At 42.6% G+C, this 18591-nt stretch overlaps 1 protein-coding gene across 3 annotated transcripts in view; it reads left to right on the top strand.

Moving 5' to 3' along the window:
* The window catches only part of LOC310954539 (AT-rich interactive domain-containing protein 1B-like), a 189295-nt gene that overhangs the window by 117729 nt on the left and 52975 nt on the right, over positions 1 to 18591 (top strand). For all 3 annotated transcript variants that reach the window (XM_083924050.1, XM_083924051.1, XM_083924049.1), the window contains exon 5: positions 15075 to 15378. In XM_083924050.1, the coding sequence (XP_083780176.1) occupies positions 15075 to 15378 (304 nt within the window). The remainder of the gene's footprint in view (positions 1 to 15074; positions 15379 to 18591) is intronic.

Raw genomic sequence — 18591 nt, 5'->3', positions numbered from 1 at the left:
AATGTGAAGCCTGATGCCTTCACTCAAATGGACAGGTATACACTTTATTCATAGTAGTAGTATCAGATCAGTATCAGACATTAGACATCAACGGATACGTTCAGCCCAGGTATCGGATTGGATCGCAAAAATCTTGATCGGTGCATCTCTACCATAAAGTTATTGTCTGAGTACTTTTGTCGCTAAATTTGAGTATTTTCTTTTCCTGTGAAAATGAATTTGGACTTTTGATGTCTCATCCATTACTGCAGAAATTCTGTCACTTCCCTTCTTTCGTAAACAGTAAACTGCTCTGAGATGGGTCAATTTAGGAATTTTTCTTTTCAGATAAAAAGCAAAACAATATTAATTCATATTAAATGAAATAACAGTTAATGAAGAGAGGTCAACAATAACCTGACAGGATATTAAAAATTTATACAATAAAGTGTGTGAAAATGAAAAATGTAAATTGATCAGTTGGCAACTCCATCAGCTGTCTGTGTTTTTATGACTAAATGTTGCTTTTGGAGGACAACTTGTGCTGTTTTGAAAATTTGTTCTAGTGTTTCGCTTAGAATGACTTTTTGAGGATAAAATTAACTTTTTGATCTGTTAAATTCTTTCAGGATTTCTGTGGAACTGATGCATCCGAGTCCAGTCATGATCTGGAGAGCAGTAACGTGCCATCACCTTCTTCATCTTCGGAGGCAGAGGAACCCAAAGGTAAAACAAAATCTACACTTACAAGACCGAGGAAAACTGGAAAACGTGCGGGTTCTGCCACCAAAGACTTAAATCCACATAAAGAACCCATTCAGAGAGATGAGAGAGACGGAGACAATATTGATGATTACAGTGCTGACACTGAGGATGACAAGGATGGAGATGAGTGTAGGTCACATGGCATCACTGTGAAAACCACCATGAAAGGGAACAAAAGAAAATGGGATAAGAAACATTATTGTATGTTTTGCAAAAAACCTCAATCCAAGATTGCAAGACATCTAATCCGGAAACATAGCAGTGAAAAAGAAGTGGCACAGGTGATATGTCTTCCAGCAAAGTCCAAGAAACGGACTCAAATGTTAGAACAACTTTGCCGAAGGGGTGATTTCTATCATAACATTACTGTGTTACAAGAGGGGAAGGGTGAAATTGTCACCTACAGACAACCATCCGAACATACAGATGTAGAAAAGTACTTGCCTTGCAACATGTGTTATGGTTTCTTCTTAAAAACTGAGCTATGGAGACATGAAAAAATGTGTCGGAAAACAATGACTTTGTCAGCTGAGTCCAAGAAAAAAAGACGAGTCCAAAGTGCTGCATCATCCCTTCTCCCGTATAGAGGACAAACGTCACAAAGATGCGCTGCAATTCTCAGCAGGATGGTTATTGATGTCATTTCAAGTGAAGTTAAAAATGACCCTCTGATTTGTGAATTTGGTGATAGACTGCTTGAAAAACATGAAAATGTTCGGACAAGGGATCGCTATGTGAGCCAAAAGATGAGGGACTTGGGTAGATTTCTACTGGTTGCCAAGTCCCTGGACAGAAAAGTGAAATCCCTTCAAGATGTTTTGGTTCCACCAAAGTTTTCCTTAGCGGTAGCAGCAGCCAAAAAAACATCTGGTTTCACCAACTCAGCGCATAGATACAACACACCATCTCTTGCTTTAAAATTGGGGCACTCACTGAAGGCAGTTTGTGACATCGTGATAGGACAACATGTAAAGGCTGAAGATGAATCGGCTGCCAGCCGAGTGAGGAACTTTTTGGGCTTAGTTGCTGCAGTGTGGGACCTGTATGTGTCACGCCATGCACGAACAAACCTAGAAGAAGAAAGATGGAACAAAAGAGAAATGATTCCACTCACAGAGGATGTCATGAAGCTTCATAAAATGTTGAAGTCCACAGAGGAGGAGGCAAAAGACAAGCTCCTGAATGGACCAAACCCAACAGCTTACAAGACACTCAGCGAGTGCCTTCTTGCCCAAATCATCCTCTTCAACAGAAGACGCCAAGGTGAGGCAGCAAAAATGCCTCTGGTGACAGTCAGAGACAGAGCCACAGAGGAACCGAATGAAGACATCATGAAGTGCCTCTCAAAGCTAGAACAAGATCTGAGTCATGAGTTCACTCGTTTAGTAGTCAGGGGGAAGAGAGGCCGTAAGGTGCCCCTGCTTCTCACAAAAGAGATGACATCCTCACTTGACTTCCTCATTGGAAAAAGGGGCGGAGAGAATGATATTCTGGAAAGCAACAAGTATGTTTTTGCGAGACAGAATTCTGAATCCCATCTTCGAGGTTCAGACTGTTTGAGAAAGTATGCAGCTGCAAGTGGAGCAAAGAGGCCTGAAACGCTCACCTCGACCCAGCTGAGGAAACATGTGGCCACACTCAGCCAGATAATGAACCTGAAAGACCACGAGTTGGATCAACTGGCGAAATTCATGGGGCACGATATTCGCGTTCATCGCGATTATTATCGGCTGACAGAGAACACGCTGCAGCTCGCTAAAATGAGCAAGCTGCTGATGGCAGTAGAACTTGGAACTGATGTCTACAAAGGCAAATATCTTGATGAGATTGATTTAAACTTAGAAAGTGAGTAAAAATGATGTTACAGTGAATCATGATTTATCGTTACGTGACATGAACTCCCGGTCCTTTTAATAATGTCTGGTGGATTTAATAATAATCATTTTTTTCTAATAAAACAGCGGCTTTGTCTACAAAACGGAGAGCAATACAAGGATCCGGAGTCACTGAAAGCATTGTGGAAATTCCCAGTGGGGAATCCTTAGAGCCAACTGAGGACATGGATGGTATGAATTTATACATTGTCAAATAATTGATTGGTTATTCTTCTTTTCAGCACTTGATTTATTCCTGGGCCATGTACAGGGAGAGCACATCATCTTAATGGGAGTAGTAGTTGGCAGGCTGGTTCATGAGCAGGGAGGGCTTTAGGAGCGGGGTAAATTAGCTGGTTTTCTGATTTGCAGGAATCAACAAAGAATTGTATGACATGACTTTCTTTTTTTGTAGAGCCAGACATTTTGACTCAAGGTCCAAGGCCATCATTTAAGGAAAAAAGAGGAAAGAGAGGTAAACAAATCCATTTTTGTTTCCTCATCTTTAGGTTCTTATGCTCCTGTGTAATAACTGTCTCATGCTGTCCGACCATGGTCTTTGATACAATACGAGTAATTAAGATAAACCACGTAATACGCTTAGTGTCATTCTCAAGTGATATTCTCTCTCTGTTCTTCTCTTGAAGGGTCCTCCAAAAGAAAAAGGACAGTGTGTTCTCAGACTGCTCAAGATTCAGATTCCGACGGTATGAACATGACTTTAGATCTCTTAATGTTTTGTTGTCTGTAAATACAATGTGTTGTAAGTAATGTTCATGTTGACTTTTCTTTGTTTTCGCCTTCTCTTTAGAAGAAACCAGAAGCCCGTCCATTCCCAAACCAAGGCACGTGCAGAAAAGAGGACAGAAAGGTAAACCTATTTCCTCCTTCTACTGTCCAATCATGGTCTTTATCCTCAGTACTAGCGTTACTAAAGTAACTTTATCCAAGGGATGTTCAAGTCTTTTTTTTTTCGCCAGGTAGAGTCTCTTTTTTTAAAAAAGAAAAATATATTAGCTCTTAATGTGGTCATTTCATTGGGGCTACTTGACATGTGCATACTTACAAGTGCCTTCAGTCGTAATTTGCAGAAAAAAAAATTCACAGGAGGACTGAGCGTACAGTAGCCTTTATGTGCCAATTAAGCATGGCAGTCCCTGTGAAGACAGGTCAGACCTCTGCATGTGTCACCTGTGTGAAAGAAAAGAGGACAGCACTGTGTTTTCTAGCTGACTCACCTGTAACTCACATGCAGCTGACCGAGCAGGAGCTCTGCTGTTCCTCTCCTTCATTTAGTGTTTGGCTGAACTTTGTATAAAAGAGTTCAACGTGAAGATCTAACCTCCATCTGAGCACGATCAGCTGAGCAAGAGCACAGTAGATGTGGCTGCACAGCTGTAGCAGATTGTGTGTTTTATAACCATAAAAACCCACATTGTCCGCTGAAGTGATCCCCAAAGGAATTTCAGTCAAAGGCAACTGGACTTGGTTATTTGTCTAGGAAGACGTTTCACCTCTCATCCAAGAGGCTTCATCAGTTAATTTGCCCAGATCCAGGTATTTAACCTCTCACAGGCAGATGATGTCACTGAAACCCTTTGTGCTCCAAGAGCCAACGACCGTCGTTAGAGTGACAGTCGTTGGTGGGAAGTAGGTCTGGACTTGGTTAGTGCTCTGTTGAGTCTTAACAACAGTGGTTGGAGTCACAGGAGGCCATGTGTGAACAGTTGTTCTTTGAGGTTAGATTGTTGAATCTCCTGAAGGGATGAAAGGGCAGCATTGTAAATTGGAGATTTCACAGGTTTCCCACTCAAGTGATATTTTCTCTCTCTCTGTTCTTCTCTTGAAGGGTCCTCCAAAAAAGAAAGGACAGTGTGTTTTCAGACTGCTCAAGATTCAGATTCCGACGGTATGAACATGACTTTAGAGCTCTTAATGTTTTGTCTGTAAATACAATGTGTTGTAAGTAATGTTTACGTGGACTTTTCTTTGTTTTCGCCTTCTCTTTAGAAGAAACCAGAAGCCCGTCCATTCCCAAACCAAGGCAAGTGCAAAAAAGAGGACGGACAAGATGGTAAGAACATGCAGGGGTCGACAATATAAATGGCCTAGTGGCCCGGATGTACTTTTAAATCTGTAAGGGCCACCAGAACGCTCCAACCGGACCAGTAAAAAATAATGCCCTGAAAAAAGATGTGTAAAAAAAGCAATGAATCTAATCTCACATAAATTCACCGTGGTTTGATATGATATCTGTGAAATCGTCAAGGTAATTACTGCATACACATAGCGTTGCATGATCCCAATCAAAGACGGACATTTACTTTTTGTGCGCAGTGAGCGCTATGCCCTGGGATGTCAGCTAACCACCTGCAAACAACTGCAGTGTGCACAACTCGCTTGCTTCCGGGCAACACGTGCTGAACGCTCACTGCTGCTTAAGTTGTCACAAGAACCGATAGATCCTTTTTTTCTGTACCGTGAAACTTTGTCCTCAGTGCATCTTTTCGAGTCTTGACGGGACCAATGCGGATGTTACACACGACCAGAGCATGCGATGGGTCTCGGTGCAGCCAGAGTCAAGCTTGCAGTCCGTTTATGTGAACGCGTGTTTAGACCATAATACATCCATGGTTTGGAGCAGAGAAAAAACAAATGTGTGGAAACATAAAATAGAGCTGAAAAAATCATCGGAGTCAGTTTTGCGCTAGTCTGTGGAAACAGCCTAAAAGTGAACGAATGAGGAGAACAATTATGTAATTGAACTACTGAAAGATAAAAGTAATGACTACATTACTTTCCATTTGTGTTGAGGCATGTTTACCATTTTAAATTTTAAATACAGGTTTGATTTGAAGCAGTTATTTATTTATTAAATAAAGTAACATACTGAACTAAGAAGTGCATGTTTTTTTTCTTCCTACTATTGAGAACCGTGGAAATTTATTGTCTACCCCTGACATAACTGAAGTTTATTGGAGGTGTGTTACAGTTGCTGTCAATATGAAGATTTGTAAATGATAATAAGGCATCGTGGTTTTTTTTTGCAGGAGAACCACAAAGGCCTTTCAAAAGGACAGAGGAGTCAGGTACTCAACTAACTTAAAAAGGGGAGATTGGTAAAAAATACTGTTACTTAGTGAAAGAACTCAAGTAGAAATTGTAGTCCACAAAATAACTTGATAAATTAAAAGTATGAGGATAAACAAAAATGACAACTCAAGAAGTGAGTAACTTAAAGAGGAACCATGCAGGATTTGTAGCTTTTTACTGTAAATAAAAAGCTTCAGAGTAATTGTGAAAATAAATGAATTGTAACTTGTTCCAGGTAGAATAGAGACTATTTGACTTCCACCCAGCATCTCTGGGCTGAAAACCAACCTTGTAGGATCAGAGACTCAGACCCATTGTCCAAGCTCTTGTCTCTGCGGCACCGCCACATAGACGTAATGCACCCCTAATCTCTTGTTTATGACAGATAAGACTATGCAAATATACACATGGTAACATGGTGGATGATAAATAACGTTACCCACCGCTCCATAGATTTCAGAGTTGTCTGACTGAAATGTATAAATGCATAGTTTCCATGGGTCTGCCAAAATGTTTAAGTGCAAATAAATGACCTGTACATTATGACCCATTGAATTCATAAATCACACTTGCAAGCTGGTCGGCTTTTGGCTACTGTCACCTTTTCTTTAATCTCAGTCAGGGTAGAAGTGAATGAAGAGGGTTTAAGGATTGTATGTTGCTACTTATTTGACTACTCAAGAGTTTGCAGGTCTGATAAATAATGCCATGTTTGATTTCTGTTATAGATCTCCCAAAAGGCTTCCGACGCAAGCCTTGGAGTAGAGAGGAAAAGGAAGCTGTATGGAGGCAGCTTGGAAAGTTCATCACCCTCCAAAGAGTTCCTGGGAAATTAGAGTGCATGAAAGCATTGGGTGCTGAACGGGCACTTAGAAGTCGTTCATGGAAAGATGTAAAAAACCAGGCTTACAACATAATCACCTCCCAAAAGAGGAAGTTCTAAACAAGTGTATATATACACTGCAGCTGTTTGTTTTTGACTGCAGAAAGTTTTAATGTTCAAGTTTGTGTGCAGTTTTAAGTACTTTCATTAAATAAAGTACTCTGTTGAAGTTGAGCCTTATGAGTTTCCTAATGTCTTTGAGACATTTCTCTAGATTAATAAATGGCAGCTTGGGTTCATTCAGTACACAGAAAAATATGTTTTCCGTAAGGCTAGTCAAGGTAGTTTTATTTGTATAGCCCATTTTTAAAAAACAGTTTGTCTCAAAGGGCTTTCATGACAACATCCTCTGCCCTGAGACCCTGACATCCACTAAGGAAAAACTAATTGAAACCCTTTTAACAGGGAAATAATTGGTGAAAGCTCAGGGTGAGAAACCGAGGAGGGATCCCTCACCCAGGAAGGCCAGACAGTTTGTAACAGATGGTTAACAAGAGCAGATGAAGGCACCTTTTGATGGGAGGGAAGGCAGGCAGAGCAGGCCAGCTGAATAGGAGTTCTAGATGGCGGACTGGTAAGTGAAAATAAATTGTCAAGCTATATCGTGAGCATAAGCTTTGGACTGAACAACACAATTGGTGTCACCTTCAGGTGTGTTACATAGCTTTATTAGCATTGTTTGATGTACAGAACTTGGAACATTCTTGTTGGTAAATTTAAACCATGATAAACAAATCTGTTTAATGCTGATGCTTTTGGCTTGGTGAGAAAACTTGAAGCTGTGAGGATCACTTAAAATAACAACAAAAAACACACGCAAATCTGCCCGGCAACAGGCTTTGGTCCTCACAACTCTAGAAGTAAAATATTTTTTTTACTTTGTGTTTTCTGAAATTTAAAGTCACATTCTGGTTCCCCACTCCCACCTAGTGTTAGATATATTTTTTGCACCATTCTAGCTATAGTGGAAGTGGTGGCACTCACAAAGTAATCCAGGAGCAGGGTCCTCACAACTATATAAAGACACGTATGTGTGTGTGTGTGTGTGTGTGTGCGTGCGTGTGTGTGTGTGTGTGTGTGTATGTGTGTGTTTGTGTGTGTGTGAATTAAAATCTAAAGTGTAAAGAACCTTTGCGGACTAATGAAAAAAAAGTTTCAACAGCTCAAGCAATAAACAGGCCTGGCCCGTCTCCTCTGCCTCTGTGAAGCTGCCATTTGAAATAAAAGCAAATTTGAATACACACTTCGAGGCAGAATACCAATGACCATACGTTACCGTGTGAAAGGTCGGACTCGTGGGCGGTTAGAGACGGAGTGTGTGTGGCATCTTCGACTTCAATACCTGGGCCTCTGTCTTTATTTAGCCACTTAAAAGATGTTGTTGGTTGTTTGAGACACTTTGCTGTCATTGCTGTTGGTGCAGAGAAGGGGTGGAGGTGGGGGGGTGGCATTAAGTGAATAGGGCCCAGTGGCTAAGTACTCCTAGCTGCTACAGCTTGGCATATTATCAGGGGGAATCGGAGTGAAACTCAACACTAATCCCTTCGGTTCAGAGGCAAGCAGTGTCAGATTGGGACGTCTTTAACAGCTTAGGGGTAATAGGGCCTCAAATGGCCCTTTCAATGTGGCCCGCCCCATATCTCCACATTATGAGAGACTTAAGAGCCGGGGCAGTTATCACCCAGTGATCCCCATATCTTACAACAAGCAGTAATTGCTAATGCATTTGAGTCACTGTTAGCATTATCACCAGATTTAGTGAATCTATTTGAAGGTCCTGAGTCAGGTGTCCACACAACTGTTTGACCCTCACGCCGACTCCAGGACTGCTCTGAGGTTTTTTTTCCCCGCTCAATGCTGGCGGTGGAAAAACACAGAGCGCTTTCTTTTCCTCTTATCGAGATGCCGCGGTTTTACCAAGAGATTGTCTGGGCTTTGTGAAGTGTGCAGAAGCAGAATTGAAAAGAAAAGCACAATTGCTTTTCAGTGCTGCCTTGGCTCTCCTCTGCCCAACTTTAGGAAGCCTTGAACAGTTTGTTCTTAGGCTGCTTTTGTTCCAGATAACAAAAACAGAGACAGAGTAAAAAAGACTTTGACAATGTCAACTGTTCATTTTTATGCTACACGTTTTTAACACAGGAGATTTAGCATGAGCTCCACACTAGCAGAGCATCAGCCTCAGGAGCTACATCATGGAAGTAGCACCAACAAGCATTGGGGTTTCTGCTCAGACCACCGACAGTGAAAATGTGTACTCCTTAAGCACTGTAAAGGCCTCTGTGAGCTTAAAACAAAGCTCTTGTTGGATTTCTCAGGTGTAAAAATAAAGTGTGGTTTGATATTCTATTTCAAGCTCAAACACCTTCTGTCTCGTAGGTGCAACACTATAAAGGCCTTGGAGAAGAGTCTGTCTTGAGGTTTACACCATTATCCTTATTTCTACCATTCATAGCACTGCTGCCACTGCAGGGTCACTATGGTACTACGGTTGGTTCTAGGAGGAGAAGATAGCGTTCCACCTGTGGCAGTCTTGACCAGACTTAAGTGAGAGAAGATTGGAAACTTCCGGCACTTGAGACGGGAACATTCAGCCTCCAAGCTCGTGGCACAACACAAACATTCAAGGGTTGGCATGCTAGCATAATTGAGTGCCTGCTGGGTGCTAGCCTGAAGCCTGCATGGGTTTTTGGCGAGCCTGAGGAATGCCAAACATCTCCCCTTGGTTTGCAAAGAGTGTCCTCGTCTGTATTTTGAGTCTCTCTGAGTGAAATCCTCAGTGAGGAGAGGAGGCACAAGGCAAAGACCCTCAGGAGGTGGCACGAGACACTGCTCGAGAGCTCTTATCACCACACACATGGGCTCATACATATACATATCCCAGTTTGCACACAAACACGTGCATTATCTAGCAAGGACATACCCCGTCTAGGCTGTTCTCACATTGCTACCTAGAATTATTAAAGAAATGTGCTACTGTGCATCATTGCAAGCACATTTTGATCAGCATTTTATATTGTAGTGCAGTTCTTATCATCATCACCAATTATCTTCATTATTCCAGCCCTGGTAGACATCCCAGCTGATTGACATCAAAAAAAAGAAATGATGGTGTGGGTGTTATGTTAAATCTCCCTCCGCTAAGTCTTTCTCTCTTTCTGAGTTCTCTTCTTCTTTCTGTACTTAATAGCACTTAGTGAAGGGAATTACAGTTGGTGCTCTACATGGGGCATCGCATTAAAACCCTTTTTCATACATACACACACACACATGTTCAGCAGTCCATTTGGATTCATTTGCATGGCATTTCATTTGGATTTTGCCTCAATGGACGGTTAGGAGGGAGGATAAAAAACATCTTTGTGTAATAGCGTTTCCTCTTAGTCTCCAGTGCACCATAAAGATAGAAAACACAGCGGCCGGAGCCGATAAATGAGTGCAATGCTGCCATGAGCAGACCTGTCCCTCAGGCCTACAAACGGTAGCTGTTTGAGTTAATTACAGTTTACATCATCATATTTACCCAGAGAAGAGAAACAGAGATTAAAACTCTCCTCTGAGCTCACTGAGGTGTTATTTCTGTATATACTGTACCACCGTAAAGTGGAGTATAATCGTCGCCATGAGTAACATAATAATGGATTTTACTCTTGATCTGTGAAAACCCAGTTCCTATATGGATACATTAACACATTGATAAAAACATAAATACAGCACAAAAGTTATTTTACATAGAAACATTTCCATTAAAGCATAGGGTCACATCTTTACAAGTATTAAAACAATACTTCCTATATATACATTGAAAGAGTTTTTGGTCGGTCCTCCTCTACATACTGGCCGTGAAGGCATCTTTTCTTAATGCAATTCCAATGTAAGGGATGGGGGATAACATCCACAATCCCCATTCGGTTTAAGTATACATTTTAAAGTTCAGTCAAAGTTACTATATGAGACTTCAGATGTGTATTTTGAAATGTCCTTTCTCCTGACAGTGTCTCCTGGCTGAGTTTCAGTGGTGGGTTATTAACATACAGGGGAAAATTACGCGCATGGTAGCTCCAGGGGAGTAGCAGCTAAAACCAACCTCCTACAGAGACAGAGAAGATCTGCAGCCTTGGTTGAGGGAGGGGAGATCATGGTGGGATTTAGTCAGCCCGTCCTTTTTTAAACATTTTGCAATGAGACTGCAGGAAGTTTCAGATCATTCCTCGTGGGTAAACTGGAGTAGGGCAGCATGTGTACTGAGGAATGAATCACCCATCAACATGTCTAATGTTGCATACAAAAATGTTTTTGTTTTATTTAAGTTATCAGTGCACACAGAGTATTTTCACTCATCTCTAGTAATATCCAGCCATCCAGATGTTTTGAGATATGTGTCTCTGTGAGTTCTGCTGCTGTAAGAAATTTCCTCTGTGGTGCCAACAACATTGAAAAATTACATTTTAAAAATTCAACAGCAACATTGATTGTCCAGCAATAGAAAAAAAAACCATGAAAACTGTTGACAGCTGTTATGGGATTATCTGAGGCACTGTCTTGAAAGATGTTGCTTTTGAATTTTTTAAATGTCATTTCTCAATGCTTTGAACACAACAAATTCCACTCACCTCCATCTAAGGCAGAACGCCCACAGCAGATATCTCATGACTTGGACAATTAAAACTAACCAAGTTGATTTGCTATTTTACATTTGTACTTACCTGTACCATTTGCCATGAACACTGTAATGTAAAAGGGAGCCACTTCCAATTCTATTTTTCTCTGGCAGAGGGTAGTTGTTGACTTATATTTTTTCAAATGTTAATCAAATACATGAAGCCTATCAATCAAACCTCTCTGTGAATAATCACTTTCAAGTTGTGAAATCTGTCATGAAAAGTCTGTCTTTTAGTTCTGTGCAGTTTCAAGCCATAAGGGAGGTTGTTTTTGAGTTATACCACTCACAGTGCTCAGTTGCTGTGTTTGAGTTGGTGTTTCAGGCTGTAGTTAGCTGGCTAGCCATCTGGTGCAGAGCCCTCAGCCGCTGACTGGGGAGAGAGAGAGAGAGAGAGATTGAGAGAGGGAGAGTGAGAGAGAGACAGAGAGAGAGAGAGAGAGAGAGCGAGAGAGAGAGAGACTGTGTGTGGGAGAGAGTGAAGTAGCTAATTTCTCCAGTCGCTCTCCTTTCCTGTAGTCCACAGGAAGCTGCAGCCATTGGCTCCTCCCCGTCTAGACAGTGAACCACTTATGCACACACACATACACATTCTAACGCACACACACACACACTCTTTCTCACACACACTTGGTGCCTTCTACCATAGCAACTTTGATTAAATCCCAGTGTGTGGTGAGAGGAGACAACATCAGCACCATGGTCAGGGGAAAAAGGCCCACAGTTGGATGTGACAGCTCCCCGCTTCACACTGATGCCTTATACCCTGCTGGGGTGTGTGTGTAAGTGTGTGTGGATCTGTGAGAGTGAGAGCAGGTCACTAGTATGAGTGAGAGACGGGATGGTGAGTGTGTGTGAGTGTAGCTTCATCTGTCCCAGCGGCCGCATCAGTGCTCAAGCATGTCTCGCTGTGACAGCCCAGCATCCTGTGTGCCTGTCACACACACGCGCACACACTGACACACACAAACAGAGGCACACTAAAGGAAAGAGTGCAGGCAGGCACCAACACCAGCGAGGTGAAGGGTCACGAGCGACTGCCTCCCAAATGTTGTGTGAAATGTGTAGATGGCAGTCTCGGCCCATTATGTGCATATATGTGTCTGTCTTGAGGCGGGCGGGGGGCATCTCAAAGTAACTGGTTATTATCACCTCAATATTTTTCTTATTATGACAATTACATGCTCCAGGAGCGAATTAAGCGATACAGGACGCCAAGCGGGAGTGGTTGACAGCTATTTGGAGACTCAATGCACAGAGCAATTTGCAGCCCCGAGCCAAACAAATTGGATTTGGGCCACTTTGGATTGGGGCCCCAGATTGTTGGGAGTTTGGAATCTCCGACCGCATGCCTGCCTGGCTGGTTAGCTGGCTGGCTGACTTCAATTCTTTACACATGACTATGAGGCAGACGCTTAGCCAGGTAAAACAATGCTCAATGTCTCCAAGTGTACATGTGTACATGTGGAGGAAGGTGTTGATAAATGCATTACACTGTAGGTGCATTGTGAAATGACTTTTTTTTTTTTACAGTAGTGTTTCAGAAACCTTAACTTATTATACTTATAGGTTTATTGAGGATTTACAATTGAAATTTTTATAGTTTACGGGTGTTACGTTTTTTTTACCATTTTATGTTATTATAGTGCTGCTACTTTTTGGTCTTGGGCCACACAGCTGTGCTCAAGTGTGTGTATAATCCAAATGAGCCTAACAACCTCTAAACGAATTACTGGTACACATTTTCCCACCTCTAAACTGCCACTGGAAAAGCTGGCAACAGCACCCAATTAGGTGAAATGCAATTATTCCCTTCCATTCACACAATTAGCCTATGGGTTAACAACCTAGCTGTACGTTGGGCTAGCTCTCAGTGTTTTGGAAAAGCCATCGCCATGGTTACACAGGCTCTCACGGTAACCCTGCTGTGTCAAATGGCATGCACCTGGGGGCAGCAGGTTGGTTGAAAATAGCATTCAGCCCCATTGGTTGATGCAGCACATTACATCACTCAGCCCAGAAAACTGGGTGACTTGATTGGCTGAGACAAGGAGTGGTACCACGGATGAGGAAGAGAGAGGAAAGAAAGTACCCCATGTGCTCAGTCGAGCAAGGGGAGATAATGCCAGGCGACAGACTGGCAGGCTGGCAGAGCGGGTGGGCACTCACAGCGGCATGATGGAAAACAAAGGCTTTGTGTGTCACCGCCGAGATCGCATTAACCAAAACAAGCAGCCATGGACTGACTGCCACACTGACTTGGTTGTCTGTTCCACAAGCTAAGCCATGCATGGATAGAGAGACATGGGGGGGGGTCCTGTCTCACTTTTTACATGAAAAAACATGGTGCTAGGGTAATGAGAAAAAGTAGAGTGTTAGCCACTGTTGACATTGAATTTACTGTGTGACAGAGCTCCATAAATTCAAAACAAATGGCATATTTGTGATCACAGCCAATAAATTCAAAACATGCAGGATTTGGCAGACATTTCTCGTGTAATAGTTTGTTTGGACTGAAACTTTTTTTGCCAATATTCATTATTATCGAGGCTGCTTGCACTGTAGATTTTACAGTCTGACACTGCCAGCAACATTACACAGGCATCCTCAATTCTGCCTCAGACATCTGAAGAAATGATCGACGCATACAGACAGAATTACCGTGTATCTGTTAAAAAAGGTCTTCCTTATGTTCACCAGTAAAATCCCATTGTAATAACATTATAGCAGGCATTCAAAAAGTGACTTGTCTAGTCTGTACGAACAAAATATGAAAGCATTCCCCTGTAAACTTATGTAGTTGTATATATAAGTTTTTCAGCTCTGGGTGACACGCAGACAGACACGTCATTCTGTGGTGTGTGTGTGTGTGGCTGAACAGGACTCAGGTGGGACAGGGTCAACAGGCCTGATGGAGCAGGTAGGATCAGCTGGCATACACCCGTAACTCGTCCCTTTCCTCCCCGAGCGGGCACCAGCCAGGAAACCAGGGTTACAGGTGACTCCCCCCATGTTCAGCTACAGCTGGGGCACAGCCGCTACTCTGTGAATGTGTGTGTGAGAGAAAGATGTGTAGTTAGGGTGCAGCCATCATATTGCATCACATCACATCTGCTCACCTCTTTACCTCTACTGTCTCTCTTTTATCTTTCATTGTTGTCTTACTGTTTCCTGCGTTGCCACTTTTATACAGTATTCAGCAGCATTGGTGGTGGGGATTCCCTGGAATCAATTCAGGAGGGGCAATACCTACTCATCACACACACACACACACACACACACACATACACACACAGACACACACAGACACACACACCTACACACACAGACACACACTTCTCTGCGGGAATGAAAACTGTAATATGACCTCACCCTTGGTCTGAATGAAAGCCCATTACAATTCATTTTCACCACAGCAGCCAGTGTACCGTGTCTTCTTATGTGGGTAATGTTTTTGCTCCTCTGACATATTTACCACTGTCCCCATGACTGCAGTGACTACAATAGGTCACTGAAAAGTCAGACACTGTTTGTGCACATTCAGAGTAAACTTTAAACCTGCATCAGGTGTTTCATTTCTTGTTTTGTTTTTCAAGAGTCTTTTAGAAATTATACAACCTGGTCTTTCAGCCCATCAATCATATTTCAACTGTGCTGAAATAGTTGCAATAGTACTGATTCATCATGATGACATATTTACCAGAAAAAATGTTGTCTCTGCTTGAGCTCATGTTTAAATTTGCCACCTGCCGCATGTCACTTCTCATCAAATGCTTGGGCAAGCTTCAGAAATACTCACTCAAAGTCCTTTCTTCTGCTCCAGGATCTGTCCGGCTCAATTGATGACCTCCCCACTGGGACGGAGGCCGGTCTGGGCTCTGCCGTCAGCGTTGGCGGCTCCTCCAGCAGCAGCAGCACCAGCAGCCAGGGGGAGCAGGGAGGGGCCAGCAACCAGGGACAGTCCCCCTTCTCCCCTCATGCCTCCCCCCACCTCCCCAGCCAGAGGAGCGGGCCCTCTCCCTCCCCCGTGGGCTCGCCCGCGGGCTCTACTCAGTCCCAGCAGTCGCGATCTGGCTCCGGACCCATCTCTCCTGCCAGCGGACCCTCAGCCAACACCACTGCAACAGGTAGGGATGCTATCAGAGCCTCCGAAAGTATGTGCACATGCATATTGATAATCAGATTTTATCTTGATGGAAGGTGCAACAAACAAACAAGACTATAAGTGACAAGAACCAGACAATACACTGAATTTTACAGCATGTACCACCGTGTTAAATTCCTTGGGAAATTTGGAAAATTGCTTCACAGCTTAAAGGGAAATTGCTTTGTGCCACAAAAACAAGAGGCTGCAGTTCAAAAGCAAATGAGAAAACAATCGCAAACATTCCCCAGTCAGTGATGTCAAATGAGGTGTATTGCCTTTGACAGATGATGAAAAGTTGCGGATGTGATGTCACTGATTGGGGGCGTGGCCAGAAGTTTCAGTTTCCAATCCCATGTGATTTAGTTTTAATGTGCTCTTTGAAAAATGATGCTTGGAGCACCTTTAGGGGCAGTGCCATTTGTTAACGTGTTTCTGCTGTAAGCATATCACAGCTAGCAAACCTACATTTCTGTTTGACCTTTCCGTTTATTTTGCTTTTTAAAGACCTATGTCTGATTTCATTTGTTGGAAAAATATGTGCATTTTAAGAGGATTTTAAAAAGGTCATGTCGAAAACTGACCCTGATTCAGAAGACACAAATTCCACAAATAACAACATGCAAACATTTAAATGCAGTGTGTTTTGCATTGTGAGAGTAGAATACAAGGATAAAATTTTAACACCTTTCTATAAACAGAAAAAAAAAAAGGATTACCGGAGGAAAACTGCCTTAATCAGTGTCTTGATATAAAAATGCTAATCTTGTCCATGTAACTCTAGCCGCTGAGACCAGAGTGTTCATGTATGTGAGCAGGGTTTGACCTCTTTTCAGAGTACTCCAGATGACCCATAACATAAAGTTGACAACATCCTGGTTTAATGGCATCTCTTTTTTTTCTCATCTCCAACTCGCCATGTAATCCATCCCGATCAATTTTCATTCTGCCAGTTTGGACAGAGGATGAAGCTGAGTGCACACTGCAGCTGCAGAAGACCAAATAATATCACTCCAGCGTGTCTAAACTTTGATATCTCTGGTCCATTTAAAATCCTAATTTAGACCGCTGAAGAATATTACAGCTTAGTGCAGAGTACTTCATGAAATATGTCTCAATCATTTTCCTCACACAGTTTTTGTCCTTGCATAAAAGGGATTTGTTAAGTCTTTGATCACGGTGTCGTAGAAACACATCACTACATTGCAGTGGGATTTTGGTAAAGTCCATCTCCCCTGTGGATTGCACAAGTATTTTCAATATTTACATCCAGACAATATTTTCTCTCCACTCTGAGTGTTAATGAATTGAGACTGACCGGTAGTGGAGGACCTCCCATCTGATTTGTAGCCTTATCCAAGATATGGCAGGCCAAACAAGACACCAACAGGATTATCAGACAATGCACGGTGTGTCTGTCTGTCTCTGGAGGCCATAGCAGAGCGCATATCCATTCAGATAAACACTGAGCATTATAAAAGAGTGTGGGTTTGATTTGCCTCAGACAGGCGTGCGTGTGTTCATGTACACGCTGTTCCCGTCTGGCCTTCCCCGTCATCCCAACACCTCTCTGCCCAACTGTGGCGGCTGACCGGCGCATCAGCATGTCTCAGACCTGTCCGTCACTCTGACGAGGCAGGGCGAAATGTCTTGAGTGAGATCCCGACGCCAGCTCCTCCTCCCCTCCTTCGCAGCCGCTTACAAGAGTGATTGACGCTAATGAAAAACTGGGACAGTGGTTTTCCAGGCACTCGTGCCAAGAATCATGACGAGAATCCGGAATGAGGCGGCAAAGACGGGAAGCGAAACCGATCGCTGGGACGTGATTAATAAGAAAATATTTAAAAATATTCCCAGTGCCAAATAAATGCTGATAAAGCGTGGAGCAGTGAGTAACATCTGGCATGTTTTAGTGGCTGTACTACAATCACTTTGAATTAGATCAAGGAGCAGCCAGCCTAAGAGAGACACAGGAGAACTAATGTGGTTAGCACACATCTGATTACTAACGCTCCACTTTCTAACACTTCATCACAAGTTAGGACCCTTTGGTTAATGTTGTCGTTTTAGTTTGGTGCAAGTCAGTGAGGAGAGGTGGGGGCGAGAGAGACGTTTTCTTCAGTCCTCCTACTGCTGTTACTTCTTTAGCCATAAAAAAAACCACACACATTCTTCATTATTCAGACCAGTTGTGTGAACAATTAACTGTCCTCTAAATAAACAAAACAAGACAAACATTAATAGGCTAATTAATTAGTGTGAAAAACCGACTGTTTTTATCTGCAGTAGTTTGAGCTCCACTCAAGAAAACAAGTCAAAACAACAACATATCATGTGGCTGTGATGCTTTCTGGTCCATTAAGGCTACTGTCAGTGGAGAAATTGGAATTGCAGGTTCTTCTTTAATGCATTCTGCCCTTCTACTGACATCAAAATATGATGTTTACAGTGAGTAGAGCAGTTGAAAACCGGTCTGTTCAGAATTGCTTGGCCTCCGGTATTGCTCCAGAAAAGCTCATTCAAACAGCTTCACAGTCAACGCTGCGCTTCCTCGGGTCCTGAGCAATACACCTGCCATCCCATGTAAGAAACATGTTGGTGGAGAAAAGAGGGGCATACCTGGATAGAATTAAAATAATACTTTTAAAACATGCTCTTTGGTGGATTATGTATTTGCCAAATTACAGAAGATGCTTGGACAGATTTTGGTGAATCTGACTTTATCAGGGCATTTCATCTGTAATTAGAGCCCCATTGTTATTTCCTTGTTTTTTTGAAGGGAGTTCTGCTGATACAGACACAAGCTCAGAGCAGGACTGTGCAGCCAGCGAGCCGTTCATGACCTGATTTAATCTTCTTTTCAACTTCATTTGTTGACTCCATCAGTTTATTTTTTGTATTTTAAGTGAAAACCACAGAAGATGGCCGGGCGGAGACACTTGAGTCAGAGCCTCGAAGCCAAGCTCGAGCCTTTATGTGCAGCAGCTGGGGCAGGGTTTCAAAGCGTGGCTCATTTATTTAAAGTTTGTGACTATCAAACATGTTGCACGCCCAAATTGCACCACCTTGAAATGAGGCACTTCATTGGGTCCCCAGCAATACACGTGTGAAGTAGATCAGAAGAGCGGTTCTCAAGATATGCAACAGGAACAGAGAAAGACAGGCAGACAGATACTCCTTGCTTTACAGTTAGATT

Source organism: Echiichthys vipera, assembly GCF_963691815.1.
Source record: "Echiichthys vipera genome assembly, chromosome: 12".
In the NCBI taxonomy this organism is placed as follows: Eukaryota; Metazoa; Chordata; class Actinopteri; order Perciformes; family Trachinidae; genus Echiichthys; species Echiichthys vipera.
Note: the sequence above shows the minus strand (reverse complement) of the source record. Positions and strands in the feature narration are given on the sequence as shown.